Source organism: Scaptodrosophila lebanonensis, unplaced genomic scaffold (genome assembly GCF_003285725.1).
Source record: "Scaptodrosophila lebanonensis strain 11010-0011.00,11010-0021.00 unplaced genomic scaffold, SlebRS2 tig00000053-arrow-pilon, whole genome shotgun sequence".
NCBI classification, from domain to species: Eukaryota; Metazoa; Arthropoda; class Insecta; order Diptera; family Drosophilidae; genus Scaptodrosophila; species Scaptodrosophila lebanonensis.
Genome location: NW_022060548.1, coordinates 8,860,636 through 8,884,892, shown reverse-complemented (window position 1 = coordinate 8,884,892; position 24,257 = coordinate 8,860,636). Strand labels below are relative to the sequence as shown.

General features: G+C 38.3%; 1 protein-coding gene across 1 annotated transcript in view; it reads left to right on the top strand.

The window, feature by feature from the left end:
- LOC115623516 (insulin-like receptor) overlaps window positions 1-24,050 on the top strand; it is a 59,360-nt gene extending 35,310 nt beyond the window's left edge. The window contains exons 2-13 of the mRNA XM_030517896.1: window positions 470-561; window positions 14,129-15,329; window positions 15,980-16,531; window positions 16,604-16,767; window positions 17,355-17,634; window positions 17,700-18,059; window positions 18,128-18,308; window positions 18,372-18,579; window positions 18,863-18,980; window positions 19,042-19,686; window positions 20,510-20,820; window positions 20,885-24,050. Coding sequence (XP_030373756.1) covers window positions 14,345-15,329; window positions 15,980-16,531; window positions 16,604-16,767; window positions 17,355-17,634; window positions 17,700-18,059; window positions 18,128-18,308; window positions 18,372-18,579; window positions 18,863-18,980; window positions 19,042-19,686; window positions 20,510-20,820; window positions 20,885-23,254 — 6,174 coding nt within the window. The 5' untranslated portion in view covers window positions 470-561; window positions 14,129-14,344 and the 3' untranslated portion in view covers window positions 23,255-24,050. The remainder of the gene's footprint in view (window positions 1-469; window positions 562-14,128; window positions 15,330-15,979; window positions 16,532-16,603; window positions 16,768-17,354; window positions 17,635-17,699; window positions 18,060-18,127; window positions 18,309-18,371; window positions 18,580-18,862; window positions 18,981-19,041; window positions 19,687-20,509; window positions 20,821-20,884) is intronic.
- The last annotated feature ends 207 nt before the right edge of the window (window positions 24,051-24,257 follow it).

Sequence of the window (24,257 nt, the reverse complement as noted above, 5' to 3'; positions counted from 1 at the left end):
ACACCCGACTTTAGCTTTTTTACTTGTTTAAATTAAAAACGTAAATCGTCATCTTTGCCTTCATCTTGAAGACGAAAATAGTATCAATAACCATTTACCAGGTTTTTTCAACATCAACATTACTTCTTTTGGTGAAAATTTTAGCTATATACATATGTGGAAATATTCCTTCATTATTTCACTTCACCAAAAGGGCTGTAAGTCAAATTCACATAAATAGGCTTTATCAAATTATCTGTCATTCTAACTAGCAGCAATTTTTATAAATATGTATTACAGTTTTTCATGGACAACCGTTTCATATTGAACTATAATTATACATATCAGATAATCTTTCTATTTCCATATACATACTTGTATGTATTCTCTTATGCTACATAATATTAAAAAATGTATTTATAATTTTATTATCGCCATAAAGTTCTTACAATGCCCTAATCCTTCTGTACATATTTACATTTATTTTCAGGAAAGCACCTCAATTCTAGATATATGTATGACTACCAGACAGTGGCGAAATTCCAGGAAACTCTAGGAAAATATTCAACAACTAAACTAACGGTAGCGTATTGACATTTTTTACACATTCGTAATCTCTTAGCAAATATCTTTATTTACCGAAAATAAAGCAAGCGATTCATGATCACAATTCTATTGGGTAAACATTAGTAATACCCATTATATGTCTGGCCTAAAGGGCGCCCTGTTAGTTTGTAATCGTAATTTCTTTACTGATTTATGTCGACCCCTATCGTAGCACTCGAATCGAACGGTCTCCACTCCACTAGTACTACTACAGGAAATGGCTGACAACCACAACAACCGCCACCACTATGCTGGGAGTACTTTGCAATATGTTATCTAGTTTTTATTTTTATTTTTTTTACATATGTAGTTTCTAGGAATTTCGTACTATTATTATTATTATTATTGGTGGCAGTGGAGGAACAAAAACAGGAAATAGCATATAAATTGCTCATAAAATTCGTTCAATATTTGCCAAGTGTAAATAAGTGGGTACTACAATATGAATTGGCGGCCCTTGTTGTTGCGATGTTACTGTAAAAAATTGCCTTTTATCTAAACAGATGTACATATACGTAGTATGTACGAGTGTATGAAGTGCAGTTTCCGTATTGTCTAGGAAGTTGAAGTACGAAAAACAACGGAAGTCGTAAAACTACTAGATATTGTACACAGATACTACTTTCTAACGTTCACATACCGGACATAGCCACTGATAGGGCCAGGTAGGCAATTAACCTACAATTTTCAGAAGTATTTCCTATGTTTTTGCTCTCGCGCTTTCTCTCAAAAGCTTGCAGTAATAATGGAAAGATATATTATACCTTAAAATACTTAAGAAGCATAAGTAGTTGTTTTTATAGAACTATATGAACAGATTATATCGGATATATTTTAATGGATTGTCTAAGTAATCTTTAGAACATCGATTACATCTCTGGTCACATATGCAAATAATTTGGACGGAAATGTTTCTTATGGTTTAATTGTTACTTCAATACCTTAAACAGACAAGAAAATATCTAAAATTTGTTCAAACCCGCAATTATAGGAAACTCTGTTAATATCAACCCATCTTTCGGTTAATATAAAACCAGCTCAAGGTTTTACCAATTTCTGAATTAAAAAGATTTTCGATTTCACCTTTGAATTCAGATGTTGGGAATCGAAAGCAAATTATAATAAAAACAGAAACCTCTTTCTTCAATCTTTAAGCATAAACACACATTTACATTTTTATAGGATTCACATGTTCGGAATTTAAAAAAAATAAATAGATCGTTACGAATAAGAAAACATTCCACATAAATACACTTCTGTTTCACTTTCGGATTACATGTTTGGAATCAAGAGTACCTTAAAACAGATAATTCAATAAAAGAAGCAGACCTGTTGGGTAAAACTTTCCACAGAACTATATTTTATAGATTTCACTTCAGGATTGAGATGTTCGGAATCGAAAATAGTTTCTAACTGATAACACAATTCGAAAAGAAAACGTATAATTTAAACTTTCCTCACAATTACATTTCGATATCACTTTCGGATATACAAGTTTTGAAGCGAAAGCAAGCTACAACAGACATTTCCGTAGGAAAAGACAACTTATTATTTAAAAGTGTTTTCCATAAATACTTGCCGACTGCAAATAAACGCATTCCATTATGTTTGAAAGGGATTGGCCAAGTTACTGCCATAGTTATACAAGAACTTAATTCTCTTTTGGGGCATTACATTACGGAACTCATCGAGCTGTCAGAGATAGCGTTTATCTTTGGCGCGATCATGTAAGCTTACCTCCACTCGCACGTTCCACCACTGACGCACTGCACGTTTCCAGCGGGCTGTCAGTTATGCTTTCGAATGACGTTAAAGCTACCTGAAGTGGTGGAATACCTATTATATCGCTAGACCTATTTAGAAACAATGTCTGCTTATCACTCGACTTGTTGTGAAATGCAGCAACAGCCAAAACCGGCAATAAATGTGACGGCGACATTCTTCCGCCATGACTTCTTGGACGCATGTGACTTTATTGCAGAGCATTTTGGTTGCGGTTTGTTCGTATAAGTCGCTAAAATGCGTAAGTAAGATTTTCTAATATTACGACAAATAGTATGCAAACAGGGAATGATAAAGTCAGCAGGTCGTTCAAAAACAAATATGCACGGGGATTATATTGTTCTGATAGTGGTTCTATATCGCATACTTATGCGTACGAGAATAATATTCAACAGCAGTAGCCGAAAAGATAATAAAAATCAATTAACTTACTAGTTTGTGGTTCTCTAATTCTCTAATTTGGAGGACTAGTACTTCTGCAGGACTTTTTCCGTTTCCGAAAAAACGATTCAGGTATTGAGTTGTGAGTCTGCATTCCTTTCTCTGGATTTGCAGTTGCTGGAGGAATTGAGTGCGATTTTTGGTCTCCAAAGTGGTTAGTGTTTTCCAGCCTTCGTTCAGGCTCTTAGGTACCTCTTAGGAAATTTTTAAGACCAAAAAACTAAATTGTATTACTATTTTGATTACGCATGATTTGATCGAATTCGATAGAAATACAGCTCTGTAGGAACTGTTTGAGTTTTAATTTCCGTTTCCATAAATATTCAATTAAACCATTTACCCTCCTCTCAATGAAAAAGCGCACGGAAATATGTTATCTAACATAATAAAACTAAATAATCATTAAAAGAAGCTCTAAAAAAAATTAAATAAAAATAGATAATACATATAATTATTCTCATTGTCAACAATGAATGAAAAAATAAACTAGTAATGCTTTGTAATCTTTTGTCATATGAGTGGAATAATAGGCCTTAAGAACTCGATGTTGAGACGCACGTCCAAAACAACACAAAAACTAGAGTCGAGTGGGCTCAACTCTTAAATACCCTGTAACCACTTCAGGAAAAAAACAATTAATATTTCTCAAATAAAACTAATATAATTGCATTAGAAAAAAAACTGGTCCTTTGTCGGGCTTAGGAAAATCTGGATACCGAGTTTGACTTTTCTAGAACCTATACTTTTGTGAGATCCTTGCGTTCATACGTACAGACGGACGAACGGATAGACGAACATTTCTATAGCTATATATTCTTTGTGGTGTCATTTCCACTCGCACTAAACTAATATACCCTTCATACCTTTGGGTATAGGGTATTAAAACAACAAATAACAAAAACAGATCGAGCATGAATTTTTAATCATTTCAACATCGGCGGATCTTATTAGATTTTCGATTTTGTGCTATCAACAACGTGGCCGGCGTGTTGTCTGATATCGCAACTATTTACGCTCTTGAGCTGGCAGCCCAGGTGTACACATACAAACATATATAGTCTGTATGTATGTAAGTAGTGTGTCTGTGTTTAATGTAAAATATATCTACATACCCGTATCTGTGTATGTATATATTTAAAATCGAAGCGCGCAGACGTCACGGGCTTTTGGAATTTCCGAAGCGGACTGCCTCTTTAGTATGCCTGCCTGTTTTAATTTTTTATTCAAAACTACGATAAAAGCGAGAGGAATCGAGTCGCTGCCATTTCGCAGGTGTCTCTTGTAATGGGCCTCGATTGGTATTCGGTTAGTTGGTTGGTTGGTTGGCTGGTTGGCTGGTTGGTTACGCTTCTCTACTTTTTATTGCTTAATTTTTATTTTTATATTTTCTGCTAGCGATCTCATAAAAATTGTTTAGCCTGAAACGGGTCTATGAATCTACGTAGACTCGACGAATTTATATACTCTTATTGATTAGGTTTTGAAAAAGTTTTGTATCCAAAATTTTTGTATGAACAAATTTTTTGTTGTCTGTTGTTGGTTGTTTAGAAGTATATGATAAGAATTTAAGAAATGATGTTGTTAGGCTTGAATAGGATTTCACCAATATATCATATTGATAGAGAATAGAGAATTTAGAGAATTTTAAGTTCTAAGTTGAAATTGAATGGAACGACTTATTATATTGCTGCTATAGAAACAACACGACTTAAAAAATATTTTTAAAACTAAGATTTCCAATTGGTTGCTATATCTTGCAATTGGATTCATAAGGATTCTGGTTTCATAAATAAACCTTGCTTTTGTTTTCTTTATATATAGAAATTTAATGTATAATGTTGGGTATTGAAGAGTTTTTAAATATAACCAATGATATTTAATTTTTAAGTTGGTTAAAACAGTCATATCATATATATTACTAACAAAACAGGGTATCCAAACTTCGCCTACCGAGGTTAACGGGCGGGCACTGTAAGTACTTCTTTTTTTTTTATTGAAACTTCTTTCAATGTTTATTTGGTGGCTTTGTTGGTGCTCGAGTTTTTACGAGTCTATGAATGAACGTTGAACGTTCAAAAGAAAGCTACACACATCGGAGAGGGTTGGGAACCGACCAACGAGCCAAGCAACCAACCAGTTGGCCAACCACATGAAGTGCCATTAAAATGCGCTCAATCAACAGCAACAAAATCAACTATAATGAGGACAATCACTCAATAAAAAGAAACAGTAACAGCAATAGCAATAGCAACAAGCCAAACAAACTAACCATTAAGCAGTTAGCAAGCAATGCGACTCACAGGTAATCGAACGGAGGAAGAAGTAGGAACTAGAGTAGGGAACCTATCCCAGAACAATTTAATTAAATAAATTTAAATAAAACTGGATCCAATTTTACTGCTGAAAATACAGCTGCGATTTAGATAATTAAATACGGGTAATTTAAATATTTGTAAATCTAATATTAGATTAGATATTAAATCTATTTATTTATAGTATAAATATAAATATATATAAATATAGTATAATATTAGATTTATTTATTTATAGTATAAATCTAATATTAGATTGATTTATTTATAGTATTTAATCGGTTCTATAAATCGAATATTAGATTTATTTATTTATAGTATTATTATTTATCTATTAGCATTAATTCTAATTTGATTATTTCTACTAATTTCAATAATTACTGATCAACTGCCTAAATTAAAAATGTTTAAAAATATTCTTTATAAAATATGACAACATTTTTATTTTTATGCTACCTTTTTGCTAAATACAAATGTGTGTCATATAATTTAGCAACCAATTTAGTTAATTAAAATTGACTAGATTTAAAGATATTACAGTCAACTCTCTTCAACAATAGCTACTTTCTTTAATGAACAAATATTTTAAACATTTTTTTTAAAAACGAGCAATTCGATATCTAAGAATTAAACAAACCGTAACGAAACTTTCAACAACAAAAAGTGACTAATGTTTTTTAAAAAGTGAATAGAGTGCTCCAAAATCTTATCGCTAGGGATCTGCTTTAATTAATTAATTAATTTTGAAAAGAATTTCAAATCCTGCTAAATCAGACATTTTTTCACATTAATTGAATTTTAAATTCCGCAATAAATTTGCTTTAGTTGTAAGAAAAACAGCAAGATACACCTTTAAATACAAACATAAATAACTTTGCACTCCTCTGGATCAAAAAATTGAACGAAATTCGAAGCATGTTTGACACTCTGTAATGAATTCAATCAAGTCTATAAACTGTTTTCAACACCCTCCCCACATGCTAAATTGGTTCAAAAACGAAGCAGACTATTAAGTTTGAAGCTCCCACCCAATCGACGAGCTCAGTCCAATTACATCCATAAAGTATTGGACTGTGTGGGTCCATATTTAGTATGCAGGGACGTACACCCTGCGGACTTCTTTTAAGTAATACCGCTTGTAGAAACACCTTCGCATGGCATACAGAAATTGAATTCAGAACATGATTGTGCCTCCACGAGTCTGAGACATTAACTTAAGGTATGCCCAATTTATTATGGGTTGATTTTGTTTGAAATTAACGATCATTTTTTCCGAAAACAATCGCTTGTCGTTAAACCAAACCAACTGTGAAGAACACATACTTCTAACTTCTATTAGGGTTACTTTTTAATGTGAGTAGAATAATTGGTTGGTTAGGGTTTCGAGGGAGTTTTTTGATAAAATGCTATTTGATTGCTTTCCATCCATGTTTGTTCAACTGAGTTACTTACTTTGAATTACTCTGAATTATATACACCAGTGTAGATTCGTTTTTTTGCATCTTGAAGTACTTATTAAGGAAAAGTTGTTTTGAAAAAGATCAATTCTACAAATAAACTGTTGCTTTTTTTATAATAAATAATAAATTTAATTATAATAAATGCTTAGCTTAAGAAAGATAAAACTTAATTCGAGATAATAGCTTATAAGATTACTTAAGGGGAAAAAGTGTAAATAGAAAAATGAAACTTAATTCTAGATAATAGCTTATAAGCTTACTTAAGGGAAAGGTGAAATAAAAATCTCCGTTGGGGGGAAATTTAGTTGCCAGTTCGGAAAACTATATCCCGTATCATTTTAATATGGAAACATAACTCGAGAATCGTAGTTAGTTGAACCCACTTAGAATTACTGAAATCACTACTTTTCCGTCTTGTCTTAAATTTGTAAAGAAGAAATCGGTGTAGAATTTTTTATTAGCTCTTGATTTCTCAACATAGCTTTAATAGTTTTTTTCTAGAACCAATATATAATATCCCAAAGGAACGTATTTCCCTTTAAGAATAATTACATTAATAAGAATACAAGTATGTGTGTTATTCGAGCAAATTAAGGCGCTTAAGATATGATTATGAATCAGCGCACTCACTAACACCACTCAACACTATTAACTTCTGATGAAATAGTTGCGCCCGACTGGTAAAGCCTTCGACAAACATGAACCCACGAGTTGCCCACGTCAACGTTCAGCTGACTGGCGGCTAAACAACTCGAATTGCAGTCAAAACATACGTATCCCATATACTATGTACTATATATAGTCTAGCTTTGGGGGGTCTGTCCCCGCACACACATTGCCATTATCATTTGTATGTACATACATATGTATATGTGGATATGAAGTCCCATTTGAATGTCATATTAGTATCATATTTTTTTGGAGGTGGGAGGGCGTACGAGCAGTTTATCTTGGGTGTGATTCAACACATTGTTTATCTGAGAATTGCGCGCAAATCGAGCAAAATAGAGATTAAATTTTACTAAGTTGTACCAAGTAATCAAAACTGCTGCTGTTGATGACTATGCTGATTACTGGAACATAGATTATATGCCACAACGGACCAACGGCCTGCCAACATTTTTATGAAGAACATGAACATTTATTTCATCACACATTTAAAACAGCATTCGTTTATACTATTCTGTAATCGTGGAATAGTCTCATTATCATTTTCTTTTCAAGAGGCTGACGTTTCTTGAGAAGTGACAAGCGTTCAAAACTTCAAGCCTTACTTTTACAAAAGAGCGAATTATTTCTTAAAGTATAAAGTAAGAAAATGTTGTTATCTTGTAGACTCTAACATATAAAAGCTTTAAATAAAAATTACGGAAGATAAAAATACATATTTCCAAATCAAAATGAATACTTTTTAGAAATTTCTCTCCATTATCTACATTACCTTCTGTTCGATAATATCCTAAATTGTTTCTAAAGTGTAAAAATTGTAATAGGTTCTTAACTAAAAAATGCTTAGCTGATGATTATGATCCTAAATTTCAAGAGCTTTCAGAGAAGGTTACTTATTATAGATTGCCATTGAAAATAAGCATAAATTTTCAAGAAAATCAACAAGAGACGGAAAGCATTTACAAGTAAGACCAAAAGAGTGACCTATAAATTTAATCGAATGTATTTGGAGTTTGAAGCAATTATTAAATTTTATAAAAACAAATAAAATATGAGGATAAAATGTGATCTTATTGCTGCTAAATTGTAAAGACAATCATCTTAAATGTATGAAAATGTTCAATTGAGTTTATAGATTGTTTTTAAAGTTGAAAGATTTTAGGCTTTAACTTGTACGATGTTCAAAAGCAATTTTTAACTATTTTTTAAAATTTTTTCTTTAAGACTGATCTTAAATAAAGATTAAAGTTTCACAAAAAAAAAACACATTCTATACCTAAAAATTTCAAATCTTCAAAGGATGGATGATCTAGTAATTTCGCTGGAAAGATCTTTAATTTTGAACACGCCAAGACTCGATTCGCAAGCGATAATTAACTGGAATAGATATTCTGAGAAAAACTTTCCATTGAGATACTGGTACGTGTATGTCTCCTCCCCCCTTCCTCCCTTCCCGCAATAGGCTTCGAAAATGTTGTTCTGTGTCATCGTCTAAAGACGATGAAGATCTTTTAAGTTTATGCGAAAGCACCTGTTGCTGACCGTTGCCTGACATTTACTGCAAAATTAAACATGAAAATATTTATTCAGGCATTTAAATGCCGCTTAAATAAAGCTTTTAAAAATGTATAAATCGTTAACGGAAAATGCTTAAGAAAGCAAAATAACCAACACGCACACACAATGGCAATGCTATGGACAAGAATGTGTGTGCTTAGTGTGTGTGTGTGTTTGTGTGTGAACGATAAAATAAAATGAAAAAAACTTGACCAGTGGCGGATTTGGAGCATAAGAAGAAATACAAATACATATTTCATGTATTGGTTTTGGAGTGCGGCTTTGATTTGGTATGCGAGCCGCTTGCTGGCTTGTTCTTGTTGTTGTTGTTGCTGCTGGTGGTGGTGTTGTTTGATTGTTAACTGGTCTGGCAACTTTGTTGGATTGGAATGTTGCCTTTTGCTGCCGCTGTTACTGTTGTTGTAGTTGTTGTCTGTTGTTGCTGCTGTTGCTGCTGCTGTTCCTTTTTGCTGTTATTGCGTCAATGCCGTTAATGTTGTTATTGGTTATATTGTTAGTTCTCTACGCACATTGTTGCTACAATGAGTCAGAAGCTGAAGCGTCGGGTGCGACAGTCACAGCCACAGCGACAGCGACATCGGCGGCTGCGACCAAATCCAGTGTCACAGTCAGAGTCAACAGCGAATGCGCTGGCGTCATCAGTCGTCGCAGTCGACGGCGGCGTCAGCGTAGTCGTTGACGTCGATGTTAACATTATCCGTTTGCAGATAGAGGTGAGCTACTAGGGGGGCGTGATTTTCGCATGATCGTGGATTGAAAATTGTAGTATGTTCATATTTGAAGGCATATGCATTTAATAAAAAAAAGTAGTAACTATCATATTAATAAAACAAGGGCATACGCAGCTTTTTCCAATTTGTTTAAGGGGAGCAAAAAAAATTCTATAAATAAATGTTAAACAAAGTTTAAAGTAAAAGTAAGCTCAATGTAATGAATTAACTTAATTTGGTATTTTAAAGAAGTATTTCATTTTCACTCATTTATAAAAAAAAATTGATATTTATTTCTTTCTTATTTTCTGATCTATTTGCTTATCAACTGACATTTCGTTGCACTATTATTTTTATACAAAAAAAGGAAGTAGTAAAGTTCATCAAAGAAAGCTGATGATTATCTGCCAAAAAGTAAACCATTTTTTAAAACCAAATTACATACTATAAGCAAGAGATAAGCGTATGATAAATATATTAAAATCGAATTAATTAATTAATTAGTTGTGACATGAAATTAGGATACGATTGAAAATTAGTGGGGAGTATTTGTTATGTTGAGGAACCATTTTTAATTCATTTAATTAATATAAAAATTGGGTGTGTTACTTTTCAAGCATTGATGAGATATGTCCATATACGAACCCAAATCTTCATATAATAGGCTTCTTCTACCAACACTGGGCTTTGACTCAAAACTTGTTAAAGTTCAAATATGTACATATGTATGTATGTATGTATGTGCGTGAGTGAGCCAAGGGTGCATGCCCATCCCTAATTGCAAAGACGTCAGCGTTTTAGTCTCAGGGCTCTAGCGTGTGCGTAACGAATGCAGCTTGCAAATTTCTTCGAAATACTATTTTTAAATGTTTTTTTCTGTTATTTTATAGTTTGATTTTTTTGCGCGCAAAATTACAAAAACGTAATGCAAGCAAATAACGACTAAGCGTGCAAATTACATTTAAACTTACACCTTTTTACGAGCCTCGCGCAGTGTACGTACAGTGGCGCCGGCGCGTTAAGCGAAATTAAGCAATAAAACGCTTTACCCGCTTGCATATACATACACATGTACATATGTATGTATATATATGTATGTATGTATGAATGTACATTGTTTTATTTCATGTCATTGGCGGGCGAGCAGTTGTTGATAAGCTTCAGCAGCTTACTGATTGTTGTAGCTGCAGGCAGCTCCTGTTCTTGGTAATTGAAAAGCTTTGGGGGGCCAAGTCTCCTTGGGGAAATGTTCATGCGCAAAGTTCTTAACCCATTCGACACATAGTTTCGTTACTAACAAATTTTTTAGATATAAATATTGTTTTTATGGAAGTAAGGGGGCTTAAGTTTAATGCACTATCGACTTTGTCATGGGTCCTGGAAAAAAAACTGTGCCCACTACCTAAAATAAGGAATTCATTTGCAAAAATAAGCAGTGAGTGCGCAAAAGGAGGAGCAAATTTTAATGATATTTTCTTTCTTGTGTCTCGAAAGCCTTCTTTTAAATCTCTCTCGCCCCCCGGTCTAAGATTTCCCTTGGTTTGGTTTTTTTTTTTAAGTAAATCAATTTTTCATTTTTTTCGCATTAAAAGCGTTTTAAAATATTTAATTTGCTTTGATTTTGTATCCTACTTAGACTTTTTTGACTTACATATGTATAACGTTTATTACAAATACTTCAGTATATTCATCGCATATGTATACACACGTGTACATATATAATATTAGTAAGTGTATTTTGTAGCGGAAATGTTGTCCGCCAACATTTCACCTGATAAAAAAAAAGCGCCAAGAATTGGGTCACGCGCCACACAAATACACACTCACTGAGTAACTATGTATGTATGTACATTTGTGTGTAATGCTCTTTTATTTAACATGAACTGAACAGTTCTAAGGCAACTGTGTTTAAGGCTGTTTATGCGCGACTCCTCTGCCGCCGCTTTTGCGGTTGTTGAACAGAGTCGGCGAATTAGAGAGACACATCGAGTGCGAGAGAGTGTGCAAACTGCTGTGTGAGAGAGGAAGGTGATGAGCGGGTGGGCAGGTGTCATTGCCAATTGCCTTATAATTTTTGTTTTTTTCAATTTTTTATGAATTCAATTTTTTATACATTTGCGCTGTGCCTCATAATTTAATTACACACATTTTATTTAAACCTTAAGTGATTTATAAATGATTTTATTTCATGTTGTTATAGATTTATGCGTTAATTTTTGCTACTTTTGTTACTGCGCAATAAAGGCAACAGCGAACAACAAATAATAATAAAACATAATAAACAAGCCATGACAGCATTAGACCAGTGTTTAATGTTCTTGTTGTTGTTGTTGTTATTGTTCTTATTATTGTTATGATTGTGTGCGTGAGCATAAAGATAGAGAGTGACAGAGAGCATGTGGTGAGTAAGAGTAAGAGAAACACATTGAGGTCGTATGTCTGTTTATTTGTGTGCAATGCAAAATTAAATAAAATTAAACAAAAAAGGCAACAGCATATCAAGAAAGTTGCAAAAACTAACAATTATAATACCTAATTATTTTCATAAGTATGATCATACTATACATACCTATTATCGTGCGTACACACATACTAAATTTTAACTACGCATTTACTACTAAATACTACTACGTAGTAGATTGCGTACTACAATTACCTCCAAAAAAAAAAAAGAAGAAGGAAAATCCAAGAGAGGCATTTAAATTGTTGGGGTGGTGGTGGTTGCAAGTCTGTCTCAGTGACTTGCCTCTCGTGCTTTGTTTTGTTTTTCTTTTGCCACGTTTTGCGCTCAGCTCCACACACCGCACACGACGCAGACGCATTTTGTTTTTACTACGCCCCAAAAAGTTCTCCACCACCACTAATTCCATCTATAATTTTTTGCCCTGTACCCGAAGAGCGAAAGGGTGTACCAGAAAATATGTTACATGGTTATCGGTAGATCCAAATTTGTATGTTTTGCCTAACCATTATCTTAAATTTGATCAAAACTATTAGATCATATGGGCTATATCATAGACATACAAATGTAAAGGTACGGTTGGTGCAAAAAAGTTAATTTAATCGAATGATTGTGGAAGAAGCAGCGGGGTGTTCAGTCTATATGTACTTCGCGCGACTTTATTGTTCTTTTTGAACACCCTGTGCCGACCAGACTTTGATGAATTACAACCGGGCAGGGCGCGTAGTAAATATGCACATAAACAAACGCACATGCATACGCATACACGTCACTTGAATATTTACTACGCTTTTACAACTGCCGCGGCTGTGCTGCTTTGCTCTACTCACTCTCTCCTCTGCGACGGACGCGTCACGACGTTGATTTCTCTGGCTGCGGCAGAGAGCCGGCGCTGCCAACGTCAAGGCGATTTTACGTGCGCGCGTCAGATGCTAAAATACAAACATATGTATGTACATACATACATACATACATGTACATACAGACACATATAACGTCAATGCTGTGTGGTCTATAGCTAAGCACACAAGCATAACAACAAAAACAACAGCAACAATAACATTTTTGCGTGCTATTTTTGTTTATTCTTATTTTTTTGCCGCATAAAATTATTACTGTTTTTGTTGTAGCCGTTGTTATTTGTATTGGCTCTGGCCTGGCCTGATAGACTACTGCCCGTTGTTGTTGTTGTTGTTCCTGCTGGTTTCTGCTTCTTAATTGCTTGAGCAATGCCGCACACATTAACATATTTAAATTCGCAAAGAGAGAGCGGAGAATGAGTGAGAGATGGCGAGCATGAGAGCTTTAATAGACACTGTTAATAACATGCAACAATTTAACAGCAGCTGTAAAACGACTTTTGCCGGCAACGGTTTGAAAATTGACATTTGTTTGGGGACCTGGGTATGGGTAGTGCTTTTAATCTCATCTTTAATGTTCTGATATCATGCGTGGTCTTGTTTTTTAGTCGTATCAATTACGTCTGATCAATCTGTCATATCGTAATGCAAACCTTCGGTTGATAATTTAATTAATTAATAATTTGCAAAAATGTAATCAAAAATGAAATAAAAAATTTAGCCAAACCTAGATTTTGCCTCTCTTCCAGCATTCTTAACGACAGCAGCACATTATAACTATAATAATAAAAAATATGTCTTTCTATTGATTTATTGTTTTAAAATCTGTTTTTTCTATATGAACATGTGCACTTTGTTGCATGCTTTAAAAAGTTCGTTTCGTGACAGGCTCTTGCCCATCACTATGGTGTGAATACTCTCTTTCTCTCTCCATCTTGGTTGCATAGGTGTTGGTGTTGTTCGCGCAAACAGTGTTGCAGTCGCCAACCACTTTCAGTTTATTTACGCTGCGCGCGCCGCTGACGCAAGCAGCGAGCCGCGTGCGCTTTTATTACACCATGCAAATGTCAATATGCGGTCACCCTAAAACGATAAGTGAAGCCGAACGAACCGAAAACGAAACAACAACAACAACAGCGACAACGACACGTGTGTCGAGCACTTGGCGCCCTTTTTCGCATAAAATTATTGCTGCTTGATTTTTTGTTTTTTTGCTTGTCGTGTAATATTGAACAATAACATTTGCACTTTTTTCTATTTCTCATTATAGTTTAACGCTCGACTAAAAACAATAAAATAATAATAAAAAGCATTCCAACTGACGATAAAAAGTAAATCATACGCCACACACTTGATTTGTGTTTTTGTTAAAGCAACACAGGAGCGTACGTGAGCAGTGACGTCAATAATGACAATGATTACTTAGTGGGCAAGTGCCCATAATATAAAACCCAATACCTTTACATACATACATACATATGTAAATATGCCGTTAATATTGAGGAAAATGGATTTATCCTTCTGCCTGCCCAAGTATTTGAGGGATTTATTCAGAGAGCGCATAAAGGTTCATAGAGCCGTTGCAAATCAGCGATATAAACTCTGTAACGACTACATCAACTACGTGGAAGCAAAAACATTCCGAAAAATTGCGCCACATGAATTATTTTGTTGCAGTTGTAATGCAACAAGAGGAAGACAACAACAACGCGATGAGCAACATGCTGGAAAGACATTTTGCTGCAGTCGGAACACGAAAAGTAAACAACAACAACAACAAGAACAACAACAGCAACAGCAACAACACATGGTCGTTAGTACAAATGACAATAACCAAAAACCAAATGCAACAACAACAACAACAACAGTAACAAGGAAAGATACAAATTGCCATTGTCACTGTCATTGTAAAAACAACGACAACAGCAGCAGTAGCGACAAAAGTTGCAGCAACATTTCATCGCTTCCCAATGATGATACGTTGGCTACAATAGCAACAGCAACTACAACTATTAAAAGAACGACAAGACTGAGTTTAAGCCGTAACAATTACAACAATTCTAAACATAATCAGCAGCAGCAACAACAACAACAACAAGATACATTACCGTTTAATTATGCAACATCACAACAGCAGCAGGAACAACAACAGCAACCAGAACTCTTGCATCACAAACGCCGTTATCAACACTATCAGCATTACCAACAACAGCAACAACCACATCAACAGCGACTGTTAAGCTACAGTCGAACCTTTCTTATAGCTCTATGGGTCCTATCGTTCCTAACAGCATCATTGCCAGCAATACATGCCACTACACTGTTGCAACACCAGCAGCTCCATCGACAGCGGCGGCAACTGCATTCTGATGAATTTGCCGAGCATCTGGCAACGCTGGTCCGTTCGCCGCGACACGCTAGCAACAACATCAACAAAAACAATGAAGTCAGACTATCCCGTAATGAAACAAGTAAGTACTCTGGCAACCAAATTCCGTGTTTATATACATCCATGCATAATAGCTACATGTTGATATTTAAATTGCAATAAGTCGCCCGAAAAATGTTTTCTTCTTGTGACATTTATTTATGGCTAATACGAAGCCATATATTTTTTTATTTCATTTAATTAAAAAAAAAAAAAAAGAAAGAGAACGCTATAGTCGAGAAAGCCCGACAGTGAAATACCCTGTACCCAGTTAAACTTCCGACACTGAGGTATAGGAATGTGCCTTTTACAGAAGCAAAAAGAAGAACAAGAGCGAAGTTGATGTTGCAGCTTGTAGGCGTAGCACTGAAAGTAGCAAAAAAGTAAAATAAACTCGTATAGAGTAGGGACTAAGAGCGCCTGCATACCAAGTTTAGTTTATGTACGCTCAACCGTTTCCGAAATCCAGGCGTTCATCCAGACAGACGGACGGTCATGCTGATTCAGCATATATATGCATACTTTATGGGGTACAGGGTATAATAATACACTAGAGAAAATAATACAAAAGACTCATAGACTACCCCTCGAAGAGACCAGAATTTAATATATTTCTTCTCTGAATAACTGAAATATTAACAATTAAACCGAACCTTTCCTTATTAATCCATTAATTATTTTTCACATTTTTAGCTTGTAAATCTTTGGACATACGAAACTATGCATCGGAATTTAAACAGCTAGCCAATTGCACGATAATCGAAGGATTTTTACTCATCACTCTGATCAATGATGCTAGTCCACTGAACGAAACGTTTCCATTACTCACTGAAGTCACCGAATACATAATCGTCTATCGAGTGAACAATTTGTTTTCATTATCGCAAATCTTCCCCAATCTGAGCGTGATACGCGGTAATACGCTATTCGAGGGATATGCCCTGGTTGTCTATCAGAATCGAGATCTTCAGGATATTGGGCTGTCCAGGCTAAGGGCCATTGCGAGTGGCGGGGTGCGATTGGAAAGAAATATGGCATTATGTTTTGCCACAACCGTCGACTGGACGAATATAGTGTCGAGGAATACAACGGAAGATGAGATTGTGGTTCGGATTAATCGCAATCCAGAAGAATGTCCAAAATGTCCGGGCGATTCAAAGGGCACTGATGCGAAGGACAGCATTGTCTGTAAAGAGTATGGATCCTCCAAGCGTTATTGCTGGAACAAAAAGGCGTGCCAAACAAGTGAGGGCGAATAACTCAGCACGTTAATCTTGTGAATGCATTCGTAAATCTTTCGTTCCACTCCTTTTACAGTTTGTCCCGAGCGTTGCCGAAACAATTGCATAGATGAGCATACCTGCTGCAATGAATCCTGCTTGGGTGGCTGCATCAACACGCCATCACAGTGCACCAGCTGTCGCCACTATTCGATACACAACAACACGTGCATCGATGAGTGCCCACCGAACTACTTCAAGGTAAACCTAGTAGAGTCCTGCACGTAACACAATATATCCCAATCAAGGCCCATTGATTAACTAACCCCCAATGGAAATATAATACATGTTTTTTTCATTAGTTTTAGCCCCATAAATTTGAATAATTTGAATATTAGACATTAGTGAACAAATAGCAGAGTCTTGCGTGTAATACAATAGTTTCAAATGTAGTTTTGAATCAAACAAATCATTTTTACAGCCTTAATTATTAAAAAAAAAACTCTTCACTTATTAGAGCTCTGCATGTGTGTATAAGTGCTTAAATGATTTGGTTGTACTCATCATTAAATGATTATCGAATTTAAAGAACAATCAGAAGACAAAAACCCCATTTCATAGACAATATTGAATCATTCGATTATTAACTCTTTCTTTAAATACTCACTAATGAGAATATATTGAATCAGTATTGAATTATTTTAGTACTCACTGTTCAGCTCACTAATTGTATTTAATCAGACAACATGCATAGTGTAGTTGATGTAGTATTCATGTATTATCACTTGAATTTTTTTTTTATTCATAAGACTGTTATGAAACATTGAAACCGTTAACTTCTCTTGCAGTACGGTCGTCGCTGCATTACGGCGAAAATGTGCGAGGACATTGGCTATAAGTATGAGGGCTCCAAGCAATTCCGACTCGTCCACTTCAATGGTACATGCACCGTTCGATGTCCGCCCGGCTTTAACGTTCGGAACTCGACGTGCGTGAGCTGTGGCGATAAGTGCGAGAAGGTGTGCGAAGGCCTAACCATCGACAGCTTGGAGAGAGCCAAGGATTTAAATGGCTGCACTCAGATCGGTACACGGGAGGGTCTGACCATTGCCATTAAAAGAGGTGGAAGTAAGTAGAACTGAGAGCAGCCCAGCCGCGAACCAGTTTTCGAACTATTCTGCTTCTGTTTACAGCACAAATGATGGGCGCTCTGGAATTTGGACTCAAGTCCGTACACACAATTAACACATTTCTGAAGGTGCATCTCACGTACGGCCTCTCATCGCTAAGTTTCTTCAAGAGTCTGCGCGTCATCCGTGGCGTTAGACCGTTTGAGGGCCGCTTCGCTCTGTATGTGCTGGATAATAACGATCTGGAGGAAATCTGGGCACCCAACCAGACGGTGCAAATTTTGAACGGCAGCGTATTCTTCCACTTCAACTCGAAACTCTGCTACGAAACCATCGACAAGCTACGTCCAATGCTGGCCAGCAAGCCCACCCAGTTCAACAAAAATGAGGTAGCGGTTGATTCCAATGGCAACAAGGGCGCATGTAAGTGACTGATAGGTCTCACAAAATTGGAGATAAATTATAATTTCACTTCGATTTCAAATGGTTAGGCCATACCGTGAAATTGAAAATCGACAGAGTCCAAGTGGGTCATAGCATGGCAATAGTTACGGTTAATAATGCGTCCATACATTTCGATGACGATCGGGCATTCATCGGTTACCAGTTCTATATTATGAAGGATCCCCAACGTAAAGCTACCAAGCAGAGTTATCTGCCCTGTGAAGACAAGTAAGTGCCTGAGTCCATTCGATCGCTTTCTGTTTTTCTCACTCTATTGCTTGTACCTATTAGATGGATGGTTCACGACCCCACAAAGGAGACAGACTTCATATTCAATAAACTGGAGCCATATACACAGTACGCCTTTTATGTGAGCACCATGACTATATCGTCGGAACGGAAGAACGGACAGAGTGATATTCATTACTTCACAACGAATCCGGCACGACCCACATATGTGCAGAGAATCAGAGCTCGCTCGAACTCTAGCTCCGAAATTGTAAGTATTTTGCGAAAGAAACCCCCATTTTAAAGCCTCTCCAATTTCTAACTCAAATATACATTGGGATAGACGGCTGGCTATTGCCTGGACTTGAAGGCGTACCCTTGAGCCTAACCGACTGAATAATCTTTTGAGTATTCCTTAGACACAAATAAACATTAATATATCTAGAGCAGTCTACAAAGTGTTACTCTGAACAATCTTTTACATAACTCGACTAAACAGAGTAGCCTTCTTGAGTTCTAATCATAGTTTAACACTCTCCCTTAATTTTGCGCAGGTGCTAAGCTGGGATCAACCAAAGAATGTCTTTGGTAAGCTGACGAAATATGTGGTTCGTGCCGTGCTCACACAACGTGATCCCAAAATGTGGCAACAGCGAAACTATTGCTGGGACCGTAAGTAGACACTACATATAGAGCTCGAGACAATCTCCTATCCCTAACCTCTTTCACGCAGCGCTGGAAAAGACCTTTAACAATGAGGACACCTATCCGGAACGCCCGATCGCCGAGAAGAAAGAACCGTCGGCGTCCACCTGCCAGTGCGATGCCAATGGTGAGAATTTTGATTCGGAGAGTGTTCAATCCAAGCTTCAGGATGAGATCGAGTTCGAGAATTCGTTACAAAACTTCGTCTATGTGAGTAACAAGAAGGACGAAGATGATTTCGCAGGCGCTGGACCCAATTCGGACTCATCCAACATGTACGACAACAGCATCGATGGAGGTATGGATGGTGGCGAAATGAAGATGCGGCGGCGCAGAGAAGCAAAAGTACTGCAGCGTTTTGATGACTTCGACGAGGACGAAGGCAATGGGAGTGTTCTGTTGCGTCACATACGAGCCGCTGAAGAAATCGAACCCACAACGGATACCGATGTAGATGCGTGGTTCAACCAGACACGCATGGATAGCACCGGCAAGTACTACGAAGTCTATGTAGCAGCCGTCAATGCCACCGACAAGGAGTTCGTCTTCTCGCAACTGCGCCACTTTTCGCTCTACACACTCTCCGTGGTGGCGTGTCGGGAGGCCATTGCCAATGATACCCAAAGTTTGTGCAGCGATGTTAATCCAGTCGACAAGATAACCAATAAGATGGGTGAGTTAGACAACGAGACATTGTTAATATTTATTTTTCAAGGGTTATGCTCAGTTTCAATACGAAGTCCAATCACTGAGGAACTCGTCAGATCAGATTTTCTTAGGAGGTGAGGAGGGGAGCTTCTAGCAGGCTCACTTCTCTCGTTGCTGCTCTTGCTCCGTTTCTCTCTCTTCCTCCCGCTTCCCTTTTGCCATCCTCTTCATGGCCCTCACTTTCCTTCCTCTTGTCCTTCTCCTTTTACTTTTCCCTTTCCTTGTCCTTTTCCTTCTACTCTTCCTTCTCCTCTTCCTTATCCTTTTCGTTCTACTCTTCCTTGTACTCTTCCTTATCCTTTTCGTTCTACTCTTCCTTGTACTCTTCCTTCTACTTTTCCTCATCCTTTTCCTTCCTCTTGTCTTTCTCCTTTTCCTCTTCATCCTACCCTTCATTATCCACCTCTTCCCTTTCCTTCACCTCCTTTTCCTTGCAAGCTTCCATCCAGCCAGGTCCGACATCGAAATAACTTTCATAGAGACGTTATGATATTTCATGGGCCTTCATTTCCTTCATCTTGTCCTTTTTCTTCCGCTTGTCCTCCTTTTTCTCTTTATTCTACCCTTCATTATCCACCTTTTCCTTCTCCTCCTTTTCCTTGCCAGCTTCCATCCAGCCTGGTCCGACATCGAAATAACTTTATTCGAGAATTTTTTTACATTTGAGTTTTCTGTACCAGATGGGGCTACCCATCGTATGCTCTATTAACTATTATAGGATCCTAGCTATATTAAGAAAATAAAGGAGCTAACTCCTTTAATCTAAATCATCAATCATCTATTTACAGAAAATGTGGACGTGGCCAGACACCTCACCCTAACGCTCGAGAAGACAAACACCTCCCGGAGATTTGTGCGCCTACACTGGGAACCACCGAAGCAACCCAACGGTGCCATTGTCTCCTACACAATCGCCCACCAACTGCAGGAGCCGGACGCCGTGGAGGAGAAGAAGTGCATTACAGAGGCAGACTATCAGAATCTGACAAACGGCTATATTGTATCCAATCTGAACAAGGGCAACTATAGCTTTCGGTTGCGTGCCAATTCTCTGGCCGGCGAGGGCGAATATACGGAACGCGTCTTTATCTATGTGCCGGTAAGTGAAATAAAATTGCCCTTGACTTGGAAACCTTGTTATCATATTCTCATGCCTATTGCAGCCACCGGATACTAACATACTAGCTTGGGTGCTCAGTATCGTAATCGTTGTAATACTTTTAGGCGTCTTATTCGCCTTCTTCTACGTGCAGCACAAAAAGAAAACGCCGCACTCACTGATCATGAATCCCACGGTAAATCCCTTCTATGTCAGTCTGCAGTATGTCGCCGATGACTGGGAGGTGGCCCGCGATCGCATCATTCAATTGCGACCCCTGGGTCAGGGCTCCTTCGGCATGGTGTACGAGGGTATACTGAAGAGCCATCAGAATGCTGGTGAGGACACGCCCTGCGCCATTAAGACGGTCAATGAGAACGCCACAGATCGGGAGCGTACGAACTTCCTGAATGAGGCGAGCGTCATGAAGGAGTTCGACACATACCATGTCGTTCGCCTGTTGGGTGTATGCTCGCACGGTCAACCCGCTCTGGTCGTCATGGAGCTAATGAAGAATGGCGATTTGAAGTCCTATTTGCGTGCCCATCGTCCCGACGAACCGGACGATGTGCTCGCCAATTATCAGCAACGTATTGGCCTTCAAGCCGGCAATGTGCAGCCGCCACCCTATAGTCGCATCTATCAGATGGCCATTGAGATAGCCGACGGCATGGCCTATCTGGCGGCCAAGAAATTCGTGCATCGCGATCTTGCGGCACGCAATTGTATGGTGGCGCACGATCTGACGGTGAAGATTGGCGATTTCGGCATGACGCGCGACATCTACGAGACGGACTATTATCGCAAGGGTACAAAGGGATTGCTGCCCGTACGGTGGATGCCGCCGGAGAGTTTACGCGATGGCGTCTACGCCAGCTCCAGTGATGTCTTCAGCTATGGCGTAGTGCTGTGGGAAATGGCCACACTCGCCTCCCAGCCCTATCAGGGTCTGTCTAACGAGCAGGTGCTGCGCTATGTTATCGATGGCGGCGTCATGGAGCGTCCAGAGAACTGCCCCGACATGCTTTACACGCTGATGCAGAGCTGTTGGCATCATCGGCCCTCGGCACGCCCCACCTTTATGGAGATTATTTCGTATCTGGAGTCTTCGGCTGATCCGCATTTTAAGGAGGTGGCCTTCTGCTACACAGATATGGGTCAACAGTTCCGGGAGAAGGAGCGCAAGGATCGCGCCCAACAAGGTAGTGCTGTCAGCGCCGATGTCTATGCCGATAATGGCGAGGCGGAGGAGGATACAGCACCCTTGCGTGTTCACAAATTCCATCACGGCTACAATTCTTCGGTGGAGCAACAGCGCGCCGAGAGTCCGGTGGTCTTAGACGAGGAACAACCGCATTCTCCCTTCAGCATGCACTCGGCCTACATTGTAAGCAGCACGCCCGATGGTCAGTCGAAGAATAGCTATAATCTGTCGCACAATAATCCCACACTGATGAGCTCGTTGCCCTCCACATCAATGGGTGGTGGCGGCGGCGGTGGTGGTGGTGGTGGCAGCCAACCCACTCCCAGCCAACTACAGCAGGTGCCACGACCCTATTTCGGACGTACAGCGACCATTAGTCAGGGGGATGACGATACCTCCGCATATGTGCAGCCTGACAGCGACTGTCTGGCCAGCGCCTCGCAAGGCACCGACGACCGCGGCTACGAGCTCTACGATCCCAGTCCCCACTTCCCCAAAATGCCGCACTACAATCCCTCCAGCAGCAGCAGCAATACGAACCACACCAGCAGTGCCGCCACCAGTGCGGGTGGAGGCCACCACCTTGGCACCATCGAGAGTGGGGGCAGTGGCAGTGCGCGCAGTTATACGCCGCGCTTCTTTACGCCCACCGCCACGCCCCTGCCCCCCGGCGGCATAATCAGTGATAATCCCAACTATAAACTGCTAGAAGAATCTGGCAATAGTTCGGCCACAATTGTATCCAAATCCCCTCCCGCACGCCTAGCCGCAACGAGTGCCTCCCAAATCACAGAATTGAGTGAGAACCCCACATACCAGATGATGGGCGGTACGGCCGCCCCCCCACGTTTTCCTTCCAAGCTGTGTTACCCGGCCAGCTACGACGACGAATCCAACGAGGATGATGATGATAAAGATGACGACGATGAGGAAGACAATGGACACATCAAAACGGAACTCGTGCCCCTAAGTCGACTCTTCACGGGACGTTCGAGGAAGGCACATATTGTTGGGGGCATGATGAATCAGCAACGAAGCCGAAGCGCCAGTCGGTCTCGCAAAGGCGCCAAACCCTCGAATGCCGCCACCGAAGCGGCCACAACGGGGCAGTCCTCAGGTGGGAGCGGTGGTGCCAGTAATGTGTCCAACCTCTTAAAAGAGAATTGGTTGCGGCAAGCGTCCACAAACTGCCCACCACCACCCAACGGTTTTATAGGTCGCGAGGCGTAAAAGAATGCCAAAACGCTTCCAGCCACTGAAAGGGTCCTTTTTTGTTTGTATATACTTTATATATATATATACATGCGAGTATATATACTTTATTGTACATACACAAGAGTATATGCATAGATCGGTTATATACATGTATATCCACAACTGTGTAAATAAGTATCGAGCGTCGCCACAAAACTGTTGCCCTTTGCCAAACAGTCACTATTCCCGACCTTCTGCTCCCTCTCGCTGGATCATGTGCAAATAATTTGCGCACAAACTCGTTCAATTTTACAAACAGGAATGGATCTTTGCATGGACGAAAGTTTTCGGTTCGGCATGCATGTTCAATTGTTTGAAATTTGAACTGAAATTTGTGTGCAAATTGTTTGGCTGTGTGACCATAGCAATTACTTTGTATAGAACAATTAAGTATATTTATGTTTTATATTAAGTATTTTATTTTCTATACCGTACATATATATCAAAGTATATGTATATAGAGAAATCAGAAGAAAAAAAACAACAACAACAAGAAGCAAGAAAACAAACGAAAGTCCTACTACATGCAAATAACAAAAAGTACAAAAAGCCAACAACCAACCAACCTAGGTACCGTTTTTTTTTACCACATACAACATACTACAAACAAACAAACAAACATAAAATATAGGCATAAAATACATACATACATACGTACATAAATCAATGACTAAATAAATGAAATAAATAATAGAAATATTTACACGAACGCTATTCAATTATTTTATAATAATAATAATAATAACAATAGCAAAGCAGAAAGTTTCTTAGTACCTACAACAACAGCAACAACAAACAAAGCAAAACAACAACAACAGCTACAGCAGCAACAGCAACAAAAAGCAATACAAAACTGTCTTCACTAAACTAATTAGTTAAATTTAGTAGCTAATTAGTTAGTTAGTCGCGTTTTATCCTATAGTTTTATTCTAATTGTTTAGCAATTATTGCTCAATTTTTTGTTTGTTTATTTATTGTT